General features: G+C 39.5%; 1 protein-coding gene across 1 annotated transcript in view; it reads right to left on the bottom strand.

The window, feature by feature from the left end:
• Nucleotides 1–18,529, bottom strand: part of LOC103029429 (thyrotropin-releasing hormone-degrading ectoenzyme) — a 473,221-nt gene that overhangs the window by 436,160 nt on the left and 18,532 nt on the right. The window contains exon 3 of the mRNA XM_022671576.2: nucleotides 15,219–15,492. Coding sequence (XP_022527297.2) covers nucleotides 15,219–15,492 — 274 coding nt within the window. The remainder of the gene's footprint in view (nucleotides 1–15,218; nucleotides 15,493–18,529) is intronic.

The raw sequence follows: 18,529 nt of genomic DNA, 5'->3' as shown, positions 1-18,529 counted from the left end.
GTTTGGGGTGAGCTGAACCGCAGAGTGAAGAAGGCAAAGGGGCAACAAGTGCTACTAAACACCTCTGGGAACTCCTTCAAGACTGTTGAAAAACCATTTCAGGTGACTCTTCACCTCATTGAGAGAATGATGCCAAGAGTGTGCAAAGCAGTAATCAGAGCAAAGGGGAGCTATTTTTTAAGAAACTAGAATATAAAACAAGTTTTCAGTTATTTTTTACCTTTTTACAAAAGTCAAAAGTACAAAAGTCAACATGTTCATTCATTCATAGTTTTGATAAACAGTCATGAAAATAAAGGTGTGTCCAAACGTTTGGCCTGTACTGTATAAGTATGTGTATAAAGTACATGTACATATTTGATATATACATTTTATTTTAATGTATTGTCATTGTATTGTTGAGTATTGTTGTGATGCTTTGCCATTGTTGTTGTCATTAGATACCAACAAAGCTACTTATGAATCTTGAAGGAGAGATGTAAAGAGAAGTAGAGTGAGATATAGAGAGATAGAGTAAGCTATATTGAGGTATAGTGAGGTATAGTGAGGTATAGGGTGGGGGGGTGGGCACAGTGTGTTGGCGCTGAGCTCTGCGCTGTAGAAATGATGGTTCCGCTCGGCTAGCCGAGGGGTGATGCATGGCGTTCTCTTCACGGACATCCATCCAGTCAGAATGAATGGCTTCATATGCCTGGCCTAACACGCTCTCTCTGTCTCTCTCTCACACACACACATATACACACACACAGATACACACAGTCCTGCAGTCAGCCCAAACAGAGTGGCATTGTTTCAGATCTGCAGCGCTGCTTGAGTTATACGTTGTTTACCCGGCATGCCGGCGGTTTATTGATTATTTCTGTGACTGATTAAGAACGTAATGTTCTGTGTTTATGCCCGAGAGACTGGGAGTTAACATTATTATTAATATTAATATTACTTTGAAATAACGGGTAATCGGGGCAATTCTGTCGGAGCAGACAGACGAGCAGTGGCGATTTAATTAGGCATTTTTCAGGCTCTGAGAAGGTAATCAATCTGCAGTGAGTAGCACCCTGCTCGGCTGGGTTCTGCAGCGAGAAGACCAGCTCGGGAGGATAATGGGGTTAATTGGACTGGAATAGACTGCGCTTGGACAGGAGGGCCGTCCGTTATCGACTGTGGGCTAATGACACTAGAGAAAGCTTTTTAGGGTCTGTACAGCTTGTCTTGTTCAGATAACTGAAGCAAAGCCAAGTCTTTTAACATTCTTCAGGAGAGGAACTAAGTAATGGAGGCTCCTCATGAACCAGAAACGTGCTGATACAGTTAGGCCCATTAGAATTTGGGATTTGGGCTCTGCATGCCACCATGCTGGATATAAAATAAAACAAATATGATGGAACTGAAGGGTAGACTTCCTAGGTTAGTTAAAGGGGTTAAACACAAATATCCTATAAAGCGTTTAGGAATTACAACTGTTTGTCCAAAAGGAATTGGACAAATTATCTTAAAAGCCCTTTTATAGACTGCTTTGAGCTAAGTCCTCAGTAATTCATCATCAGTTAAGCAAGTACAAGGTCTGCAGCTGATTCCAGGTGTGGCATTTGCATTTGGAAGCTGTTGCTGTGAACCCATAACATGCAGTTAAAGGATATCTCAATGCAAGCGAAACAGATCATCATTAGTCTGAAAAAATTAAGAAATCAAGCAGAGAGATTTCTTCAGAGGAAATGTTAGGAGTGACCAAACGGTACACTCTGGTAAAAAAAAAAAAGTCACAGTGGTGAACTCGGAAAATCAGAAAGCCCTGGGCATCCACAGAAGACAACCGCGAAAGTTTTCGGATAAATCACATATGTTAACGCGGTAGCATTGGCAGCACTATTAAGTAGACTTTTAAATCAAGCATGATTTGTCAGATGATGAAAATACGTGAAATCTTATTTGACCGTTGCTATAATACTGCTGATTTTACCCACCGACATAAACTCTCTCCAACAATCACAACTTTCCTTTTGCCGCTGTCATAGTACCAGCCAGCCACATTGGTTAACAACTAGGACTTTTAATAAAAATCACTCTGTATCCTCATAACTATTATTAATAAAACTCCTTTATTCTTTCACTTTACGAGGCCTTGTCTCAAATCACACCCTCTGCCCTGAGTAGTGCACTTCGTAGGTTGTGAAATGGCAGCAACTCCACCCAAACACTCCATTATCTGTCTTAGGGTTGAGTGGTATGAAGGTAATACAGCATACCGTGGAAATAAAACATTTTTACATCTTCAAACGAGAACAGTATTTTACGTATATAATGACGATGTGTCTGACATGTGTCAGGGAGACAGGCAGGGAGAAATAATAATTAATAAACAAATAAACAAGCAAAGGACAAAGAAACAAAACAAACGGGAGACAGGGAGAGTAAATGAGAAAACAAACGAGGAACTAAATCAAGACAAGGACAAGAAAATAAACAAGAAAAAAACAAGGGGCAACAAACTATGTGAAACAAGAAAGCAAACACTGGATAGACAAAACAACAGAGGTTAGTGCAAAGACCGACAAAGTCACACTGAAACACCAGGACTATACATACACAGGAAACACACACAAAACTAGGTACACCTGGGCAAGTAACGAGGGGGGCGAAGTTACAAATGAGACAAGACGAGAGAGTACAAGTGAATGGAAAAGTACAGGGGAGCACAGGGGGAGACAGAAGCACATGGGAACGGTTAAACAAAAACAGAAACAACACAGAGCAGACGAGACAGGAGACAGAGCAGGACGAGAGCGTGACAACATGCTACATTTCTGCTCTGTGTCTGTATGGTTAGGGTTTAGGGTTAGGGTTAGGTGTAGGGTTACAGTCAGTAGACAATCAGTCAAGTTCAACTAAAAATTCAGTTGCATTTAATGTACAATTAGTTGAAAGTTAGTTAAGCGTGTATGGAGCATCAAAAATTGATCATTCAAGTAAAGGGTTAACTTTTTTAAGTAATACACTATGTAGTATTCTGTGATCCGAGATTGATTTCTAGTGCTGATAGTGACAGAAAGTGTAAACTGTCCTTTTTTTTTTTCTCATTTTCTCCCCAATTTAACACAGCCAATTACCCAACCCCCTCATTAGGACTCCCCCTATCAGTAGTGATGCCCCAACACACCAGGAGGGTGAAGACTAACACATGCTTCCTTCGATACATGTGAAGCCAGCCACGGCTTCTTTTCGAGCTGCTGCTGATGCAGCATTGCTGAGCAGCATCACAGAGCACTCGGAGGAAAGTGCAGCGAATCGGTTCCGGTACATCAGCTCACAGACGCCATGTGCTGTGGACATCACCCTAGGAGTGATGTGAGGAGAGAGCGCCATCTACCCACCCGGATGGAGCAGGGCCAATTGTGCTGCCTCTGTGCGCCGGCAGCTTGATGGCAAAGCTGCATGAGCTGGTTTTGCCGCTGACTTCAACAGTATGGATTCTCTTATCGTACTTGATCAAACAAAACAAATATTAAAACAAAATTCAGGTGCAGAGACAAGTGGATGAAAAATGGATTTACGCACACATATAGCAACAAACGTGATTTTACGCAAATGAAACTTCACTCTTGATTATACACAAGGACATAGAAGTCAGGTGCCTAGGCTATTTAGTTCCAAAATTATTAGGTCAGAAACTGGTCTTCTTCCCTCCAAGATGTGTCTTACTTCCTGGCTTGATGTAATGTAATTCTGTGTGGGACATCTGCTTTTCAGGCCTATTTTCCTAATTTATTTACTAAATATCTTATATAGATAACAATAATTATTCAAGATAAGTATTAAACCTTCCAACAGCTCACTTTCTTTGTGAAAGGAGAACCAAGACTTCCATTGTGGAGGAGAAACGTCAGGAGTTTTTCATTTTTATTTTTATTATACGTCTGCTTTTATTAAACTCTCGATTAAACTGCCCTCATGCATTACAGTCCTCACCACTTCCTCTCCTCTCGTCCTGATCCTGTAGAGCCCGAACCCACAGCGGGATCATCCCGTTGTAGTTGCATGTCAGAGTTAATGACTGTAGAGGAGCCTGGAGGCCAAACTGGTGGCACAGAGCCGTGCCCAGCCGAGGCCGGAGAGAGCCGGCCGGTCAATACGGCCGCGGCAGAGTCCAGAACTCTAAGCGGGGAGTGATTGAGCAGTTCCAGCTGCAGTCACGCATACCACAGCCTGGCGTACTGATCCAGACTGACAGGCAGAAGAGCTGATCTCAGGTCAGAGTTCTGAAAGCTTTGGGGAACTGCGTTCAGCACAAATGACAAGCTGTCACGCTTTAGGAAAGGCGTCGCTCTCACCGGATTTTTTCTTCCCCCCGGTTTTCTCCCCAATTTAGTCTACCCCACCTCCTCTGCACTATCTAGGGCTCCCCCACCACATGAAGCCACCAGTGGCAGCTGGCAGGGTAAAGCATCACAAAAAGCTCTGCCACACGTCTTCTTAACTGTCACTAAGGGTGTACTCACACTAGGCACTGTTTGGGTAAATCTTGTTGGGGCACGGTTGTGCACCCTGCTCACTCTTCGCTGGCCTGCACTCACAATGCGTTTAAACAATCCGTGCCCAAGCATACTTACATAGTGACTGCTCGGATGGCTTGCAGGTGTTGTGCCGAATTCAGCATCCCCGCCAAGAAAAGTACCCTCTGTCCTGAGCGTGTATGCACCTCCTTATCGATAAAAGCGGAGATAATGCACACCAATAATCATGGTTATATACCATGATTATCTTAATCATGGTTATATACAGCTCTGGAAAAAAAATAAGAGACCACTTAAAAAAATTACAAGTTTCTTCGATTTTACCAAATTAAAAATCTCTGGATTATAATCAAGAGAAAGATGGATGATCACAAGCCATCAAACCAAGCTGAACTGCTTGAATTTTTGCACCAGGAGTGGCATAAAGTTATCCAAAAGCAGTGTGTAAGACTGATGGAGGAAAACATGCCAAGATGCATGAAAACTGTGATTAAAAAGCAGGGTCATTCCATCAAATATTGATTTCTGAACTCTTAAAACTTCATGAACATGAACTTGTTTTCTTTGCATTATTAGAGGTATTAAAGCTCTACATTTTTTTTTGTTATTTCAGCCATTTTTCACTTTTTTTGCAAATAGATGATCTAAATGACAATATTTATATTTAAATTTAAAATTTGGGAGAAATGTTGTCTGTAGTTTATAGAATAAAACAACAAAGTTCATTTTACTTAAACATAAACCTATAAATAGTAAAATCATGATTCAGAAACTCAAGTTCTCTCCTTATTTTTTTCCAGAGCTGTACATAGCAACATAGAGTGCGCTCCCGAGAGGGGGTGCTTTTCCTGACGGGGTGCTGAATTTGACACAACACTGCCATGTTAGTTTACAGGAACGTTGCATTACTGACATCATGTTGTTCTGTGCTCGGGCACGGTTCAGAGCAATTGCACGAGCCATGCTTTGGGCACGGGCACGCCTAAGACCCTGTTCACACTGGGCATTAACATGCATCCTGGGTGACCTGAACAGAGAACCTTTTTTTGAAGTATGAAGTCATGAATCTTGATATGTTACTACAGTACACTCTTTTAGGTCCAGAATATTCTAGGGGGTGGTCGCAACCCAAACCATGTTTCAGCACATGTAGGTTAAGCCAGGATCACTCAACGGAGAAACCGTAGCTTCTACTGGAAGTAGGCCAAAAAAGGACATCTCCGTATGTCCGTGAGATCACAGAAATCGCGTGAGACACTTTGAGGATCCGGAAAGCGTTTGAAGCGTCGCATTCCATCGACTCAGCCGCAAATGTTTCCGCGCGCACGTCTTTTAGCGACACAGGAAATAGCCTCTTTCACGCCAAGGACACAGCCATCCCGCGGAGCTGTAAGAAGTTCTGAGGCATGAAAAGAGCCGGTTACAAATCTCCCATTAGCCCTGAAGTTGTGGGGGTTTTGGAGATAATGTGAAACTACAGCGCAGTCATGCTCTGCCTGGATTTTGCATGAGTGAATTAAGAAGAAACCGGGAAGAGGAATTTACATAAGCGGCAGGAACGGGCAGGGAGTGCGGCGGAAGGAAGGGAGCTAATCTCTTTAGGGTTAGGCTGCTGCCACCGTCACCTCGGAAAAGGCGTTTTTAATTGTTTTGGGGGAGCGCAATGCCTTTTCTTTTCCTGACACGGAGCTTATAATAGTAGCCGTCCCACACCGCTGTAAACGCACCGTGTTCTCTCCCACTGTCGGCCTTAGCCTGCTTTCCCAGCGCGGTGCTGAGGTTAGTAGCACACCCACAGGAGGGATAATAGCACTCAGCATGGAGCTGAAAACTGAAGAAAAAAAAACAAAAACGTGGCTTCCACTCTCGGCCCTTCCAACTGAAGAACTCTCGCTCTGAGCAGCTCAGAGACTTATCAACCACTGCCTGGAACTCTGCATACATATGCATGGACACAATAATACAAGCACTGTGTTTCAAACCGGCCACTTTAACCATTGGAACCGCCCAACCACCCACTGGTACCAACACCTTGCTGGTGTGCAGCTGGAGACTGCATCTCATCTACTGATTCACACAATGTAGGTCCAAACGGTTGATAATGTTGAGTCATACTGTTCTGTGTTGCTTGAAAACTTTAGACTTAACTTTAGTTGAGAATGGCCTTGTCCAACATCACTACCACCACAGCGCTAGCACGCCTGCTACAGTTGGCAACCAGAAAAGGCTGGTTACAAGCCTTATCCCACATCACTACCACAAAGTTAGCTTACTGGCTACTGGCAACTTGCCACATCCCACATCTGTGAAAAAAGCACATTGGCCACCAGCCTCATCCTACATTGGTACCATTTCATATAGCACATGTTTGGTGCCACATACTGTAGAACCACCAACAAATGGTTTTACACCAATCAGAAGAACCATAAACTATTGAAGTGACATAAGCATTGACATTTAGTTGTGTTATGTTGCTGTATATACATTCAAAATGTTGGAGAATCTGTCTCTACTGTCCAGAGAAGACTTTCCACTAGATTTTTGAGCATTGTTTCAAGGATAGGATTTGACTGCATTTAACAGCAACAGCAAAAAAGGAGGTCAGGACGATGGATGAATGATCGTCTCATTGTCCGTCCCCAACTCCCCAACTCATACTGTGGATAAAGCCCACAGTATGAGTCTAGCCAAAAGAACATCAGCAATGGGTGTAAATAAAAACAGCTAAATGCATTTGAACATACATTTGAACATATAGTGTTTACATATACTGGAGCTATAAGGGGGCGATGGGGTTTCTAATAAAGTGAGAAGAGTGGCCATCGAGTAGCATCAGAATTAAGATTGAAAGTACAGGTTTGCTATCTTGTCTTGGATGGATGTCTTCTGCCACTAATGCACTGTGGTGCCCACAGTCGCTTCACGCCGCCTCGCCGCATGGCCTCCCCTGTGTGATGGATGGCGCGGGGAAAGCACGTCTGCCCATCTAATGTGATTGATGGCGAGAGCTAGTGCGTGGCTAACTGCTACAAGCTGCAATATGGAAGTAACTGTTCTGGATGGAGGCAGTCATTACAGGAAGTGTCGGAGAGATGATCCAGACGCTGGCGAGTGAACGGTCGCGCCAAAAGAGACGGATTAATTACGATAATACGAGCGAGGGACCGGCCAAGGTCAGCGCTTCGGCAGACAGCGGCGAGATGGAGCCTGATGGAAAGGTGCAGGAGGACAGCGCTGTTTGATGCCGAAGCTGAGCGGTGGCGCTATGGTGAATGAGCACCGTCGGTGTGGGTGCAGAGGATTGATGACCCACGGCTTGGTTGCCCAACCCTGTCTTTTGTGTGTTTTTTGAATCGGGCGGTGAAATCAATTTGACATGTACTTGAACAATCTCCCCTCGCTTGATTGGAGCGCTTTATGCCAGCTTTGCGGCGCACCTGATCCGGCTGGACTATCACCTTGAAATCAAGGGTACCTCCATCATTTCATTTTTCAGTGCTTGTGATACAGGGCCGGTTTAACAGACAGGGATTAAACCTTGCTCTTTCTGAACTGCACAGCATTCTGAATAGAGGTTCACCACTGAAAAGAAGCAGATAGAAAAGTTATATAAAAAAATGCTGGACCTCGGTATCATTGTTTATCCCATCGTAGCACTACTCAAAAATCGACACATTATGAAAACAGTGGTGGCTCAGAGGTTAGAGTGTTGGGTCACAACCTAAAAACAATTGATTGTCATTGATGAAGAGTTTGCACGTCAATTTCCAGGTCTACCACACCTCCACTGCCATTAATGAAAAGTCTGTGTGTTCAGTTCCCAGATCTGCCATGCTACCATTGGTTCCGGTATGTGGGTTTAATGCTTACGTCTACCACACTTTCACTGCCTTTGATGAAAAAGTGTTAAAAAGGCTCAGTACCCTGGTCTTTCACACTTCCACTGCCATTGATAAAAAGGTGGTAGGTTCAATACCCTGGTCTACCACACTTCCACCGCTATTAATGAAAATGTTGTGGGTTCAATATCCAGGTTAGCCACTCTTCCATTCCCATTTATAAAAAAGGTTGTGTGTTCAGTACACTGGTCTACCACACTACTACTGCCATTAAAGAAAAGGTTGTGGATTCAATACCCAGATCTACCACACTTCTACTGCCATTGATTAAAAGGTAGTGTTTAGTTCCTAGGTTTGCAATGCAACTATTGGTTGTGGGATGTGGGTTCAATACTCAGGTCTTCCACACTTCAACTGCCATTAATGAAAAAGTGTTAAAAAGGTTGTGGGCTCAATACCCAGGTCTGACACACTACTACTGTCATTGATAAAAAGGTTGTGAAATCAATACCTAGGCCTTCCACATTTCTACTGCCATTAATGAAAATGTTGTGGATTCAATACCCAGATCTACCACACTTCTACTGCCATAATGAAAAGGTTGTGGACTCAATACCCAGATCTACAACACTTTCACCGCCATTGATTAAAAGTGTGTTCAGTTCCTAGGTTTGCCATGCTACCATTGGTTGTGGGATGTGGGTTCAATACTCGGGTCTTCCACACTTAAACTACCCTTGATAAAAAGGTTGTGGATTCAATACCCAGGCCTATCACACTTCCACTGTTATTGCTAAAAAGGTTGTGGATTCAATACCCAGGCCTTCCACACTTTAACTGTCATTGATAAAAAGGTTGTGGATTCAATACCCAGGTCTAAAATACTTCCACTGCCTTTGATGAAAACGTGTTAAAAGGTGCCCAGTTCTACTACATCTCCACTGTTATTAATGAAAACATTGTAGGTTCAATACCCAGGTCGACCACAGAACTACTGCCACTGATGAAATCTCTGTGGGCTCAAAGTGTGAAAGAAAAGTCTTTCACACTTTCACTGCCTATGATGAAAACGTGTTAAAAAGATTGTGGGCTCAGTTCCCTGGTCTTCCACTGTCACTGATGAAAAAGTTGTAGGTTCAATACCAAGGTCTGCCACACTACTATTGCCATTGAATAAAATCTTGTGGATTCAATACCCTGGCCTCCCACACTTCCACTGCCATTGATGAAAATGCAGGTGGGTTCAATACCCTGGTCTTCTACACTTCCACTGCCACTGATGAAAAGGTTGTGGGTTCGATAACCGGGTCTACCACACTTTCACTGTCATTGATGAAAAGGTTGTAGGTTCAATACCCAGGTCTACCACACTAATATAGTATACTACATGTCCAATGCTAATACAAAGGTTGTGGGTTCGATAACCGGGTCTACCACACCACCACTGTCATTAATGAATAGGTTGTGGGTTCAATACTCAGGTCTACCACACTTCCACTGCCAGCTTGTGGGCTCAATACCTTGGTCTACCACACTTCCACTGCCATTAATGAAAATGTTGTGAGTTCAATACCCAGGTCTACCACACTAATATAGTATACTATATGTCCAATGCTAATACACAGTTTAGATAAGATTTAAAGCCAATAAGACAAATAAAAATCAGACCTAGATGGTAAAGTTAAATTGAGAACATTGGCAGTATCTAGTATTGTATAAAATAATAAAGATAGCTCTGATTTCATGTTAATGGTCTTATCTGCATTAAAAACCAGATCTAGAACCATTCAGGCATAACACCACTCAGGCCTGAATCCATTCCCGTTGAGTACAGTACGACTGTTCAGGTTCTTTTTTTTTCCAATAGATCCACTACCTGAATTCAAAGAACTCAGAAATTTCACTTTACTGAATCAATTCATTTCCTCTGATAGCTCTATTATGACCACCGGGGATGAATGTCCAAGGGATTAATTTGCGGTTTAAAACAGAAACTGGGATTTTTAAACGTTCAGACGAAGGTTATTGGACATTATTGTGTGACATACGCACTCATGAAAACCAGAATCTGTTCCTGAAACATATAAAATCTATATATAATCTTTACTGGACATATAAAATCTAGAATTGTAACTGTTCAGAAGGTTTATATACCTGTATTCAAATGATTCCAGTCTACAGTTACAGGGATTCACTGGCTTTTAGAGCATATTCTCAGCGTTTAAATAAACTAAAGGGATGTATTTGAAATATGAACAGTGTTAAACCCCCTAAATTCTTAATTACCATCATCATGGCTCCAACAGACCTGAAACTAAAGCACAAACTTAAAGTTTTACTAAGTAAACAGAGAGGATATGCAGTTTAATTTTATTACTGTGTCATAAACATCACAACAAATGCTTAATCCATGCTTTTTAAAGCCCCTCTCAGGGACAGTTAAACAGAGCCCAGCTGGCCAATGAAAAGCTGAGATTTTACTAACTAAGGGGACGAGAATTGGACACATTGTACACCATTAAAAAGGGGCAGATTATAGAGTTAATAGTAAGTGCAATACCTCAATATAATAGTAAATATTGCATATGCCAAGTCATGGAAGAGCTGTAAAGTGTAAATTGACCATGAAGAGGTTTGGCTTGGGAACAACCACACCCATATCTATCTATATATCTATGTATCTATGTTTATACAGCTCTGGAAAAAAAATTAAGAGACCACTTCAATTTCTGAAACAGTTTCTCTGATTTTGCTATTTATACTTATATGTTTGAGAAAAATGAACATTGCTGTGTTTTATTCTTTAAACTACAGATATTTTGGCCAAATTCCAACTGAAAAAAATGGTCATTTAGAGCATTTATTTGCAGAAAATGAGAAATGGCTGAAATAACAAAAAAGATGCAAAGAAAACAAATTCATATTCACATTCAAGTGATTTATCGGCCAATTGACCGACCCACCAACCAACCAACCTTCCTACACACCTACCTCAATCAATCAGTGCTGGGCGGTATGGCCAAATATTTTTTTAAGACTTTGACTGTTTCACAGTATATCACAGTATTTTTTATTTATTTTTGCATGACTGGGCTTTTATATAGGTTTGTGATGTACTCTACTGTTAGGAGTACATATGTTATAGAACACTGAGGCTTTAAATTAAAGCTTTGATTAATATAGAGGTTTACTTTGTCCTTTAAGCTCTATTTACAAATCTAAATATTTTAAACAATTATAAACAAAACAAAAATACTCAAAAATACTGTTTAAGTATTCAAAGAAATATTTGAAAGTATTTAAAATGCTATATCGCACTGGTAAGACATAAATAAATCAAATTCAGTGTGCATTAAAATGATCCTTTGAGCTACAGTTTTAATATATTTGAACAGGGCTATAGTTACTGCTCTCTTTCTAGCGCAAAAAAAACGGGCCAAAGAGTCTAAAAGCGGAGAGAGTGCGCAGTTGTAGCGCAGAAAAACAGGCCAAAGAGAAGCGGAGAGGGTGTGCTGAAAGTAATCAGGAAAATGTATTATTTAAAGTGGTATATTTCATTATTTGTTTTATTACAGAGTCTGTGGCCCGTGACTTCAAATATATTTCTCCTTCTGGCCCCCAACAAAAAACTTTGGGCACCCCTGTTAGAGATGATCCTGACCTTGATAAGACTCTTGTCACTAAATGCAATCTAATTCTTACAGCAAATATTTCAAATATATTTTTAAAATCTAGTAAAAAAACATCTTCTCTGGACAATAAAGAGAAGATAAGCTCTTTTTATAGCCTTTTTCTCCTTCAGAAGAAACAATGAATAAGCAGCTCTCCCGATACTTTTGTCCATAAAGTACAGTTCCAATTGTTGAAGCTCAGCATCTAAGAATATCACCTGTGTTTTGTACACTTTGCTTAGGAGTGAAATCTGTAAACTGTGTCGTGACAATGCATCTAAATCAGACTCTGAGTTCCTGAATAATCTAACCTTTCTGCATTCCGCCACTCCTCCCGTCCTGCTGCCGACATCAATCAAACCGCCTGCGTGACAAATGATTCCCTCTTTTATGGTGCAGTGAAACAATAGAAGCCGTATCACCCCTACACTTCCTGTAGCGGGTTATTAGTATCCTGTTTTTCTTTAAAAGAAAACAATACATTGATAAAAATAGGAGTTTCAGTATTTCATTTCACTGAGAGTCCAACTGCACTTGTTCTAGTATTTAAATTATTCACTATATTCACAATTATTACTGTCAAACTACCAAACCTATACACACACTCCAGATTCACACTGGATTACATTCACTGCCAACATATACTGCAACTATATCAGACTGAAAGAACTACACCCAAAGCAGATTCATACTGGATTAAAATCAAGTCACAGTTATTACTATTTAATTGAAAAAGCTCTACACACAGCAAACTCATACTGTCATAAAACCAAGTTACAGTCATAACTATACTAGAATTTACACAGTGCAGATTCAAACTGGATAAAAGTCTCTGAACCATTATTATTGGCAGACTGTAAAAAATATAGACAACATACAAGATTCATACTAGATTAAGATCAGCACAGTTGCTATTGTCGGAGTGCAAAACCCGCAGATTCATACTGGATTAAAAGCATTTACAGTTATTATGTCTGAATGGTAAAACAAGTATGCACACAGAGCAGATTCATACTGGATTACAATTAACCAACAGTTACTACTGTCAAACTGTAAGAACACCCACAACAGATTCATACTGGATTACAATCAAAGAACAATTACTACAGTCAAACTATAAGAAAATCCAGATCAGGTACATACTGGATTACAATGGTCCAACAATTCCAACTGTCAAACTGTAAGAACAACTCGCAGAGCAGATTCATACTGGATTACAATCCGAGAACAATTATTTCTGTCAAGCTGTAAGAACAATACCCACAAAAATTCATACTGGATTACAATCAAAGAACAGTCCCTACTGTCAAACTGTGTAACAACAATACTGGATTTCAATCAACCAACAGTTACTGTTGACTAACTGTGTAAGAACAACATCCACAGCAGATTCATACTGGATCACAATCATTTAACAATTTCTTCTGTCAGACTGAAGCACTACCCCCACAGCAGATTCATACTGGATTACAATCAACCACCAAATCCGTCTGTCAAACTGAAGCACTACACCCACAACAGATTCATACTGGATTACAATCTTCCGACACTACTTTCAAACTGTAAGAACAACACCCACGGCAGACTCATACTGGATAACAACCATCTAACAATTACTGTAATAACTGTGTAAGAACAACACCCACAGCAAATTCATACTGGATTGCAATCATCAAACTCTTCCTACTTGCAAACTGTAAGAACAACACACAGAGCAGATTCATACTGGATAACGACACCCATGGCAGACTGTAAGAACAACGCCCATGGAAGATTCATACAGGATTAGAATCTGTGTATTTATTTACTAGTATTACTTTAAAACAGAACACTGCAGATTAAAATCACTCCAAAAAGTCACACTGTCAGGCTGACAAAAAATCACAATGGATACCAACCAATAACAAAGCTTAAGGCCCTGTCCCACAGTGGATATTTAGACGCAATCTGGACGTAGTTTAGTGGATATTTGGACGGCACCGTCCAAGTGGACGTAGTTTAGACGTTGCCGTCCACTTTAGATGCAAAAGTGGTTTTGGTACCTCCCAAAAATTTCGGAATAGACGGCGACTAATATGGACGTACTTTAGTGGATATTTAGACTCAGTATGGATGTATTTTAGTGGATATTTGGACGGCACCTTCCAGGTGGACGTCGACGTCCATAAAAATATTTTTCTGGCGTCCATCGCTTTTCCACACTTTCAATACTACAAAAACTGACATTTACTATAGACGAATAAAATATATACATAAAAAAGCAAAAATAGGACACTTTAAAAAGATCATAAAAATTGATACATAAAAAATAAAGAATTTGTATCTCATGAAGAAAAAAAAAAAGATCAATAAAATAATAAAAATATTTAAAATGAATAATAAAATAATTAATATAAAATAAAAACTCATTTAAAACACAATCAAAGGCTTTCTAATAGTGCGCAGAATAATATCAGTTTCAGTTTCAGTTAGTTTCAGTTTCAAATCATTGAAACAGCTCATCAAAACCTCAACCTTTCCTTTATATTCATTTATATTTGACAATATTTGATTAACTTTACAGGTCCTTAATCATCTTCATTTATTTAACTAAACTGAGTTTTATATTATTTGTAGCCTTGCGCTGAATTCAGCTCCGCGCTGCGGAAGAGAGAGAGAGAGAGAGAGCGCAAGAGAGAGAGCGAGAGCGAGCGCGCAGCGCGGCACATTTCGCCTGATTTCTCTTAAATAAAAAACAGTAAATATGTTAATTTAGTACAATTTAATACCAAATATTGTAATACACTTGATAGGACCTTATTTACTAAATTAAATTATCGCAATGGCGCGCATTTCCTTATGACTGACGCTAAATCCGTATAACGGTTTGATCCAGCTGTTAAACTGTTATTTTAATACCATTTTAACCTTTTTCGTTTCTATGTTTTGAAATTCGTTAGATTATATTTTTTCAACATTTTGGGTTTATTTTCGTTTGTTATTTTTCTAATAAAAATAGAAATTACATAATTTATTTTCTTGTTATGCTAGTTGGAAGTCGACGTCCAAAAAGTGGACATCGACGTCCAGAAAGTGGAAGTCGACGTACAAATTTGGAAGTCGGCGTCCAACTTCAATTTAGACGGAATATGGACGTAATTTAATATTTAGACGCAATCGCAGTGGGACAGGGCCTTTTGTGCTTTAAGTTTCAGACTCACCACGACTCCGCTGTCGGTGACGGCCTCCCGGTAGGTGAAGTTGCACACGGCCCAGGCCAGGTAGTAGGTGGACATGCGGGGCGTCCTGGAGAAGTGATTGGTGACCCAGCCGTCCTCGTCCAGGGTGGACGCCTCCACCGGCATGTTGGACAGGGACTGGTACGAGCCCTCGTGCCTCAGGCTCACCTTAAAGGTGGCTTTATAGATGGGCTCATCAAAACACGGGAAAGCCTTCCTCGCATGAGTCGGAGAAAACTGGGTCACCGCCAGAAACCTGAGAGAGAGAGAGAGAGAGAGAGAGAAGAATTAAACAGAGGAAATAAAGGGAATATAAACATGAGAGAAGAGAGAGAGAAAAAGAAGAAAGCGAGAGTAAAAAGGAATGAGATAAGATAGACTATAACGAGATAGAAAAAAGAAACAGAGAAATGAAAACGAGTGGAAACAAGAATTAAAGAAACTGAGCAGATAAAAAAAAGAAAACTACATTTAAACGTTTAAGTGGACGATCAGTTACCAGCAAAAACAAAGTAATCACACCATGTTATTACTGTCAGACTTTAAAAACTACACAAACGTTTACAATCAACTTCATACTGGATTGTATTGTAAATTCCTACAGGATTAATGTTGCTGCACAACATTGCTGCATTAGAATCTAACTATAAAAGCTGCACACACTACAGATTCATACTGGATTAAAGTAAAACAATCCACACTAATTACTGTCAGGCTGTTATGAGTACACAAAATGCTGATTTTTTTTAAAAAGGAAATTGAGAAAAAGGAATAGGAATGAAAAAAATATGAAAATGAAAAGAAAGAAGAAAAAACTACACTAAAACTTTATGGTCACAAGCAAAAAAACAAAAAAAATTAATTAACAGCATTTTACACTGTAATTTAAGAACTGCAGCTACAACATATTCATACTGGATTAAAATCATTACACAAAGCCTGCAAAACCTATATGAACAGCAAATTCAAAATTATTACTGTCAGACTGCAAAAGACATGTGCATAATGTAGATATATCTTCCGCAATTGTTATTCCTATGATGTAAACCTGTAAACCCTGTAGAATCATATTGAATTAAAATCAACAACCTAGTTATTACTGTAAAACTACACAAAGATTAGATTCATACTGGATTAAATTCACTCAACAGGCAATTTATTTCACAGTTATTACATTGCACAAACTCTATTGTACACACTGCAGATTCATACTGGATTAAACCACTCCCTAGTTATTGCTGTCAGAGAGTTAAAAGGGTGCTGCACAATGTCCCTACACCACTACCGAAGTATAAAAACTTCACACACTGCAGATTCATACTGGATTAAAGTCAAAATCTAGTTATCACTTTAAAACTACACACATGTTGGATTCATACTGGATTAAATTCACTCAACAGGCAGTTTATTGCACCGTTATTATATTGCACAAACTCTATTGTAGACACTGCAGATTCATACTGGATTAAACCACTCCCTAGTTATTGGTGTAAGAGAGTGAAAATGATGCTGCACTCTGTCGCTAAACTACTAACAAAGTATGAAAGCTCTACACACTGTAGATTCATACTGGATTAAAATTGAAGCCTAATTATCACTTTAAAACTACAAACATGTCGAATCATAATGGTTTAAATTCACTCAACAGACCATTTATTTCACAGTTATTATATTGCACAAACCCTACTGTACACACTGCAGATTCATACTGGATAAAATCACTCCCTTATTATTAGTGAAAAGGGTGCTGAACTCTGTCGCTGCACTACTGACAAAGTTTAAAAGCTCTACACACTGCAGATTCATACTGGATTAAAGTCAAAATCTAGTCATCGCTTCAAAACTACACACATGTTGGATTCATACTGGATTAAATTCACTCAACAGAAAATTTATTTCATAGTTATTAAATTGCACAAACTCTACTGTACATACTACAGATTCATACTGGATTAAAGTTGCAGTCTAGCTGTCACTTTAAAACTACACACATGTTAGATTCATACTGGATTAAATTCACTCAACAGAGAATTTATTTCATAGTTATTAAATTGCACAAACTCTATTGTACACCCTGCAATTTCATACTGGAATGAAGTCACAGCCACTTTAAAACTACACACATATTGTCATACTGGATAAAATTTACACAACAGACCATTTATTTCATTGTTATTATATAATTCATACTGGACTAAATTCACTCAACAGACCATTTATTTCATTGTTAATATATGTTATTATATTTCATTGTTATTATATACTCTTATATACTGTACACACTGCAGATTCATACTGGATTAAACCACTCCCTAGATATCGCTGTCAGGGAATGAAAAGGGTGCTGCACAATGTCGCTGCACTACTACCAAAGTATAAAAGCTCTACACACTGCAGATTCATACTGGATTAAATCCAGTCAGCAAACAGTGAGAGGAAAAGAGAACAGGAATACGAGAGGAACAGAAGTGGAGGAGAAGTGGTAAAAAGGAACAAGATAAGAAGAAAGAAACGGAGGTAACCGAAGAAATGAGAGCGATATAAAGAGAATGAGAAAACGAGTGTAAAGAAAGGAAATGAAGAGAGCGAGAAGATAAAAGAGAAAATGTTATAACTACATTGAAACTTTTAAGTGGTCCATCAGTTAGGAGTGAAAAAAGTAATTCCAGCTTGTCTGAGGGACCGGGGAGCGAGTCCACGGCCACTGTCCCTGCTTCAGATAAGCTCAGACAGCTGTGAACACTCCTCCCTCTTCACCACCTGACGGATTTATATCACTCCGCTAATTAATAGATAAGCTGAAGCAGAAAAACAGAGTAAAGTCAGACAGCCTCATTTCATCTGCACTCAGGATCCAGACAGCTCATTATACAGCTGATAAAATACGCTGTGCTCTCTAAATCGTGCTGTAGTTTATTACAGACACTGTGAACTCAAGATACTTCATGTTTTGTCTGATTAAAAACATTCTATTTATTCATATGAAGAGTTTGGTTCCAAAACGCTATAAATCCATTTTTATCAATTTGAGTAAAAATGTGTTTTCTTTAGCAAGAAAGTGGTTGGCTGAAAACCACCGTTTTCTGTTTCAAACTATCAAATACCATACTAAGGTTAAAATAACACAAAAAAATCAAATCAAGATTTTAATATTTAAAGATTTAAAAAAAAAAAATAATTCACAATAAATCCATGCCATGTTTTTTTTTTCAAAATGTCTTCTATATCCTTTGTCATCAATAGAACTTTTTTTTGACTGAAAATGTGCAAAATACAATAATAAATAACAGTAA

The sequence above is a fragment of the Astyanax mexicanus genome, chromosome 2 (genome assembly GCF_023375975.1).
Source record: "Astyanax mexicanus isolate ESR-SI-001 chromosome 2, AstMex3_surface, whole genome shotgun sequence".
Taxonomy (NCBI): Eukaryota; Metazoa; Chordata; class Actinopteri; order Characiformes; family Acestrorhamphidae; genus Astyanax; species Astyanax mexicanus.
The sequence above is the reverse complement of the archived record's forward strand: the minus strand, read 5'-3'. Positions and strand labels throughout refer to the sequence as shown.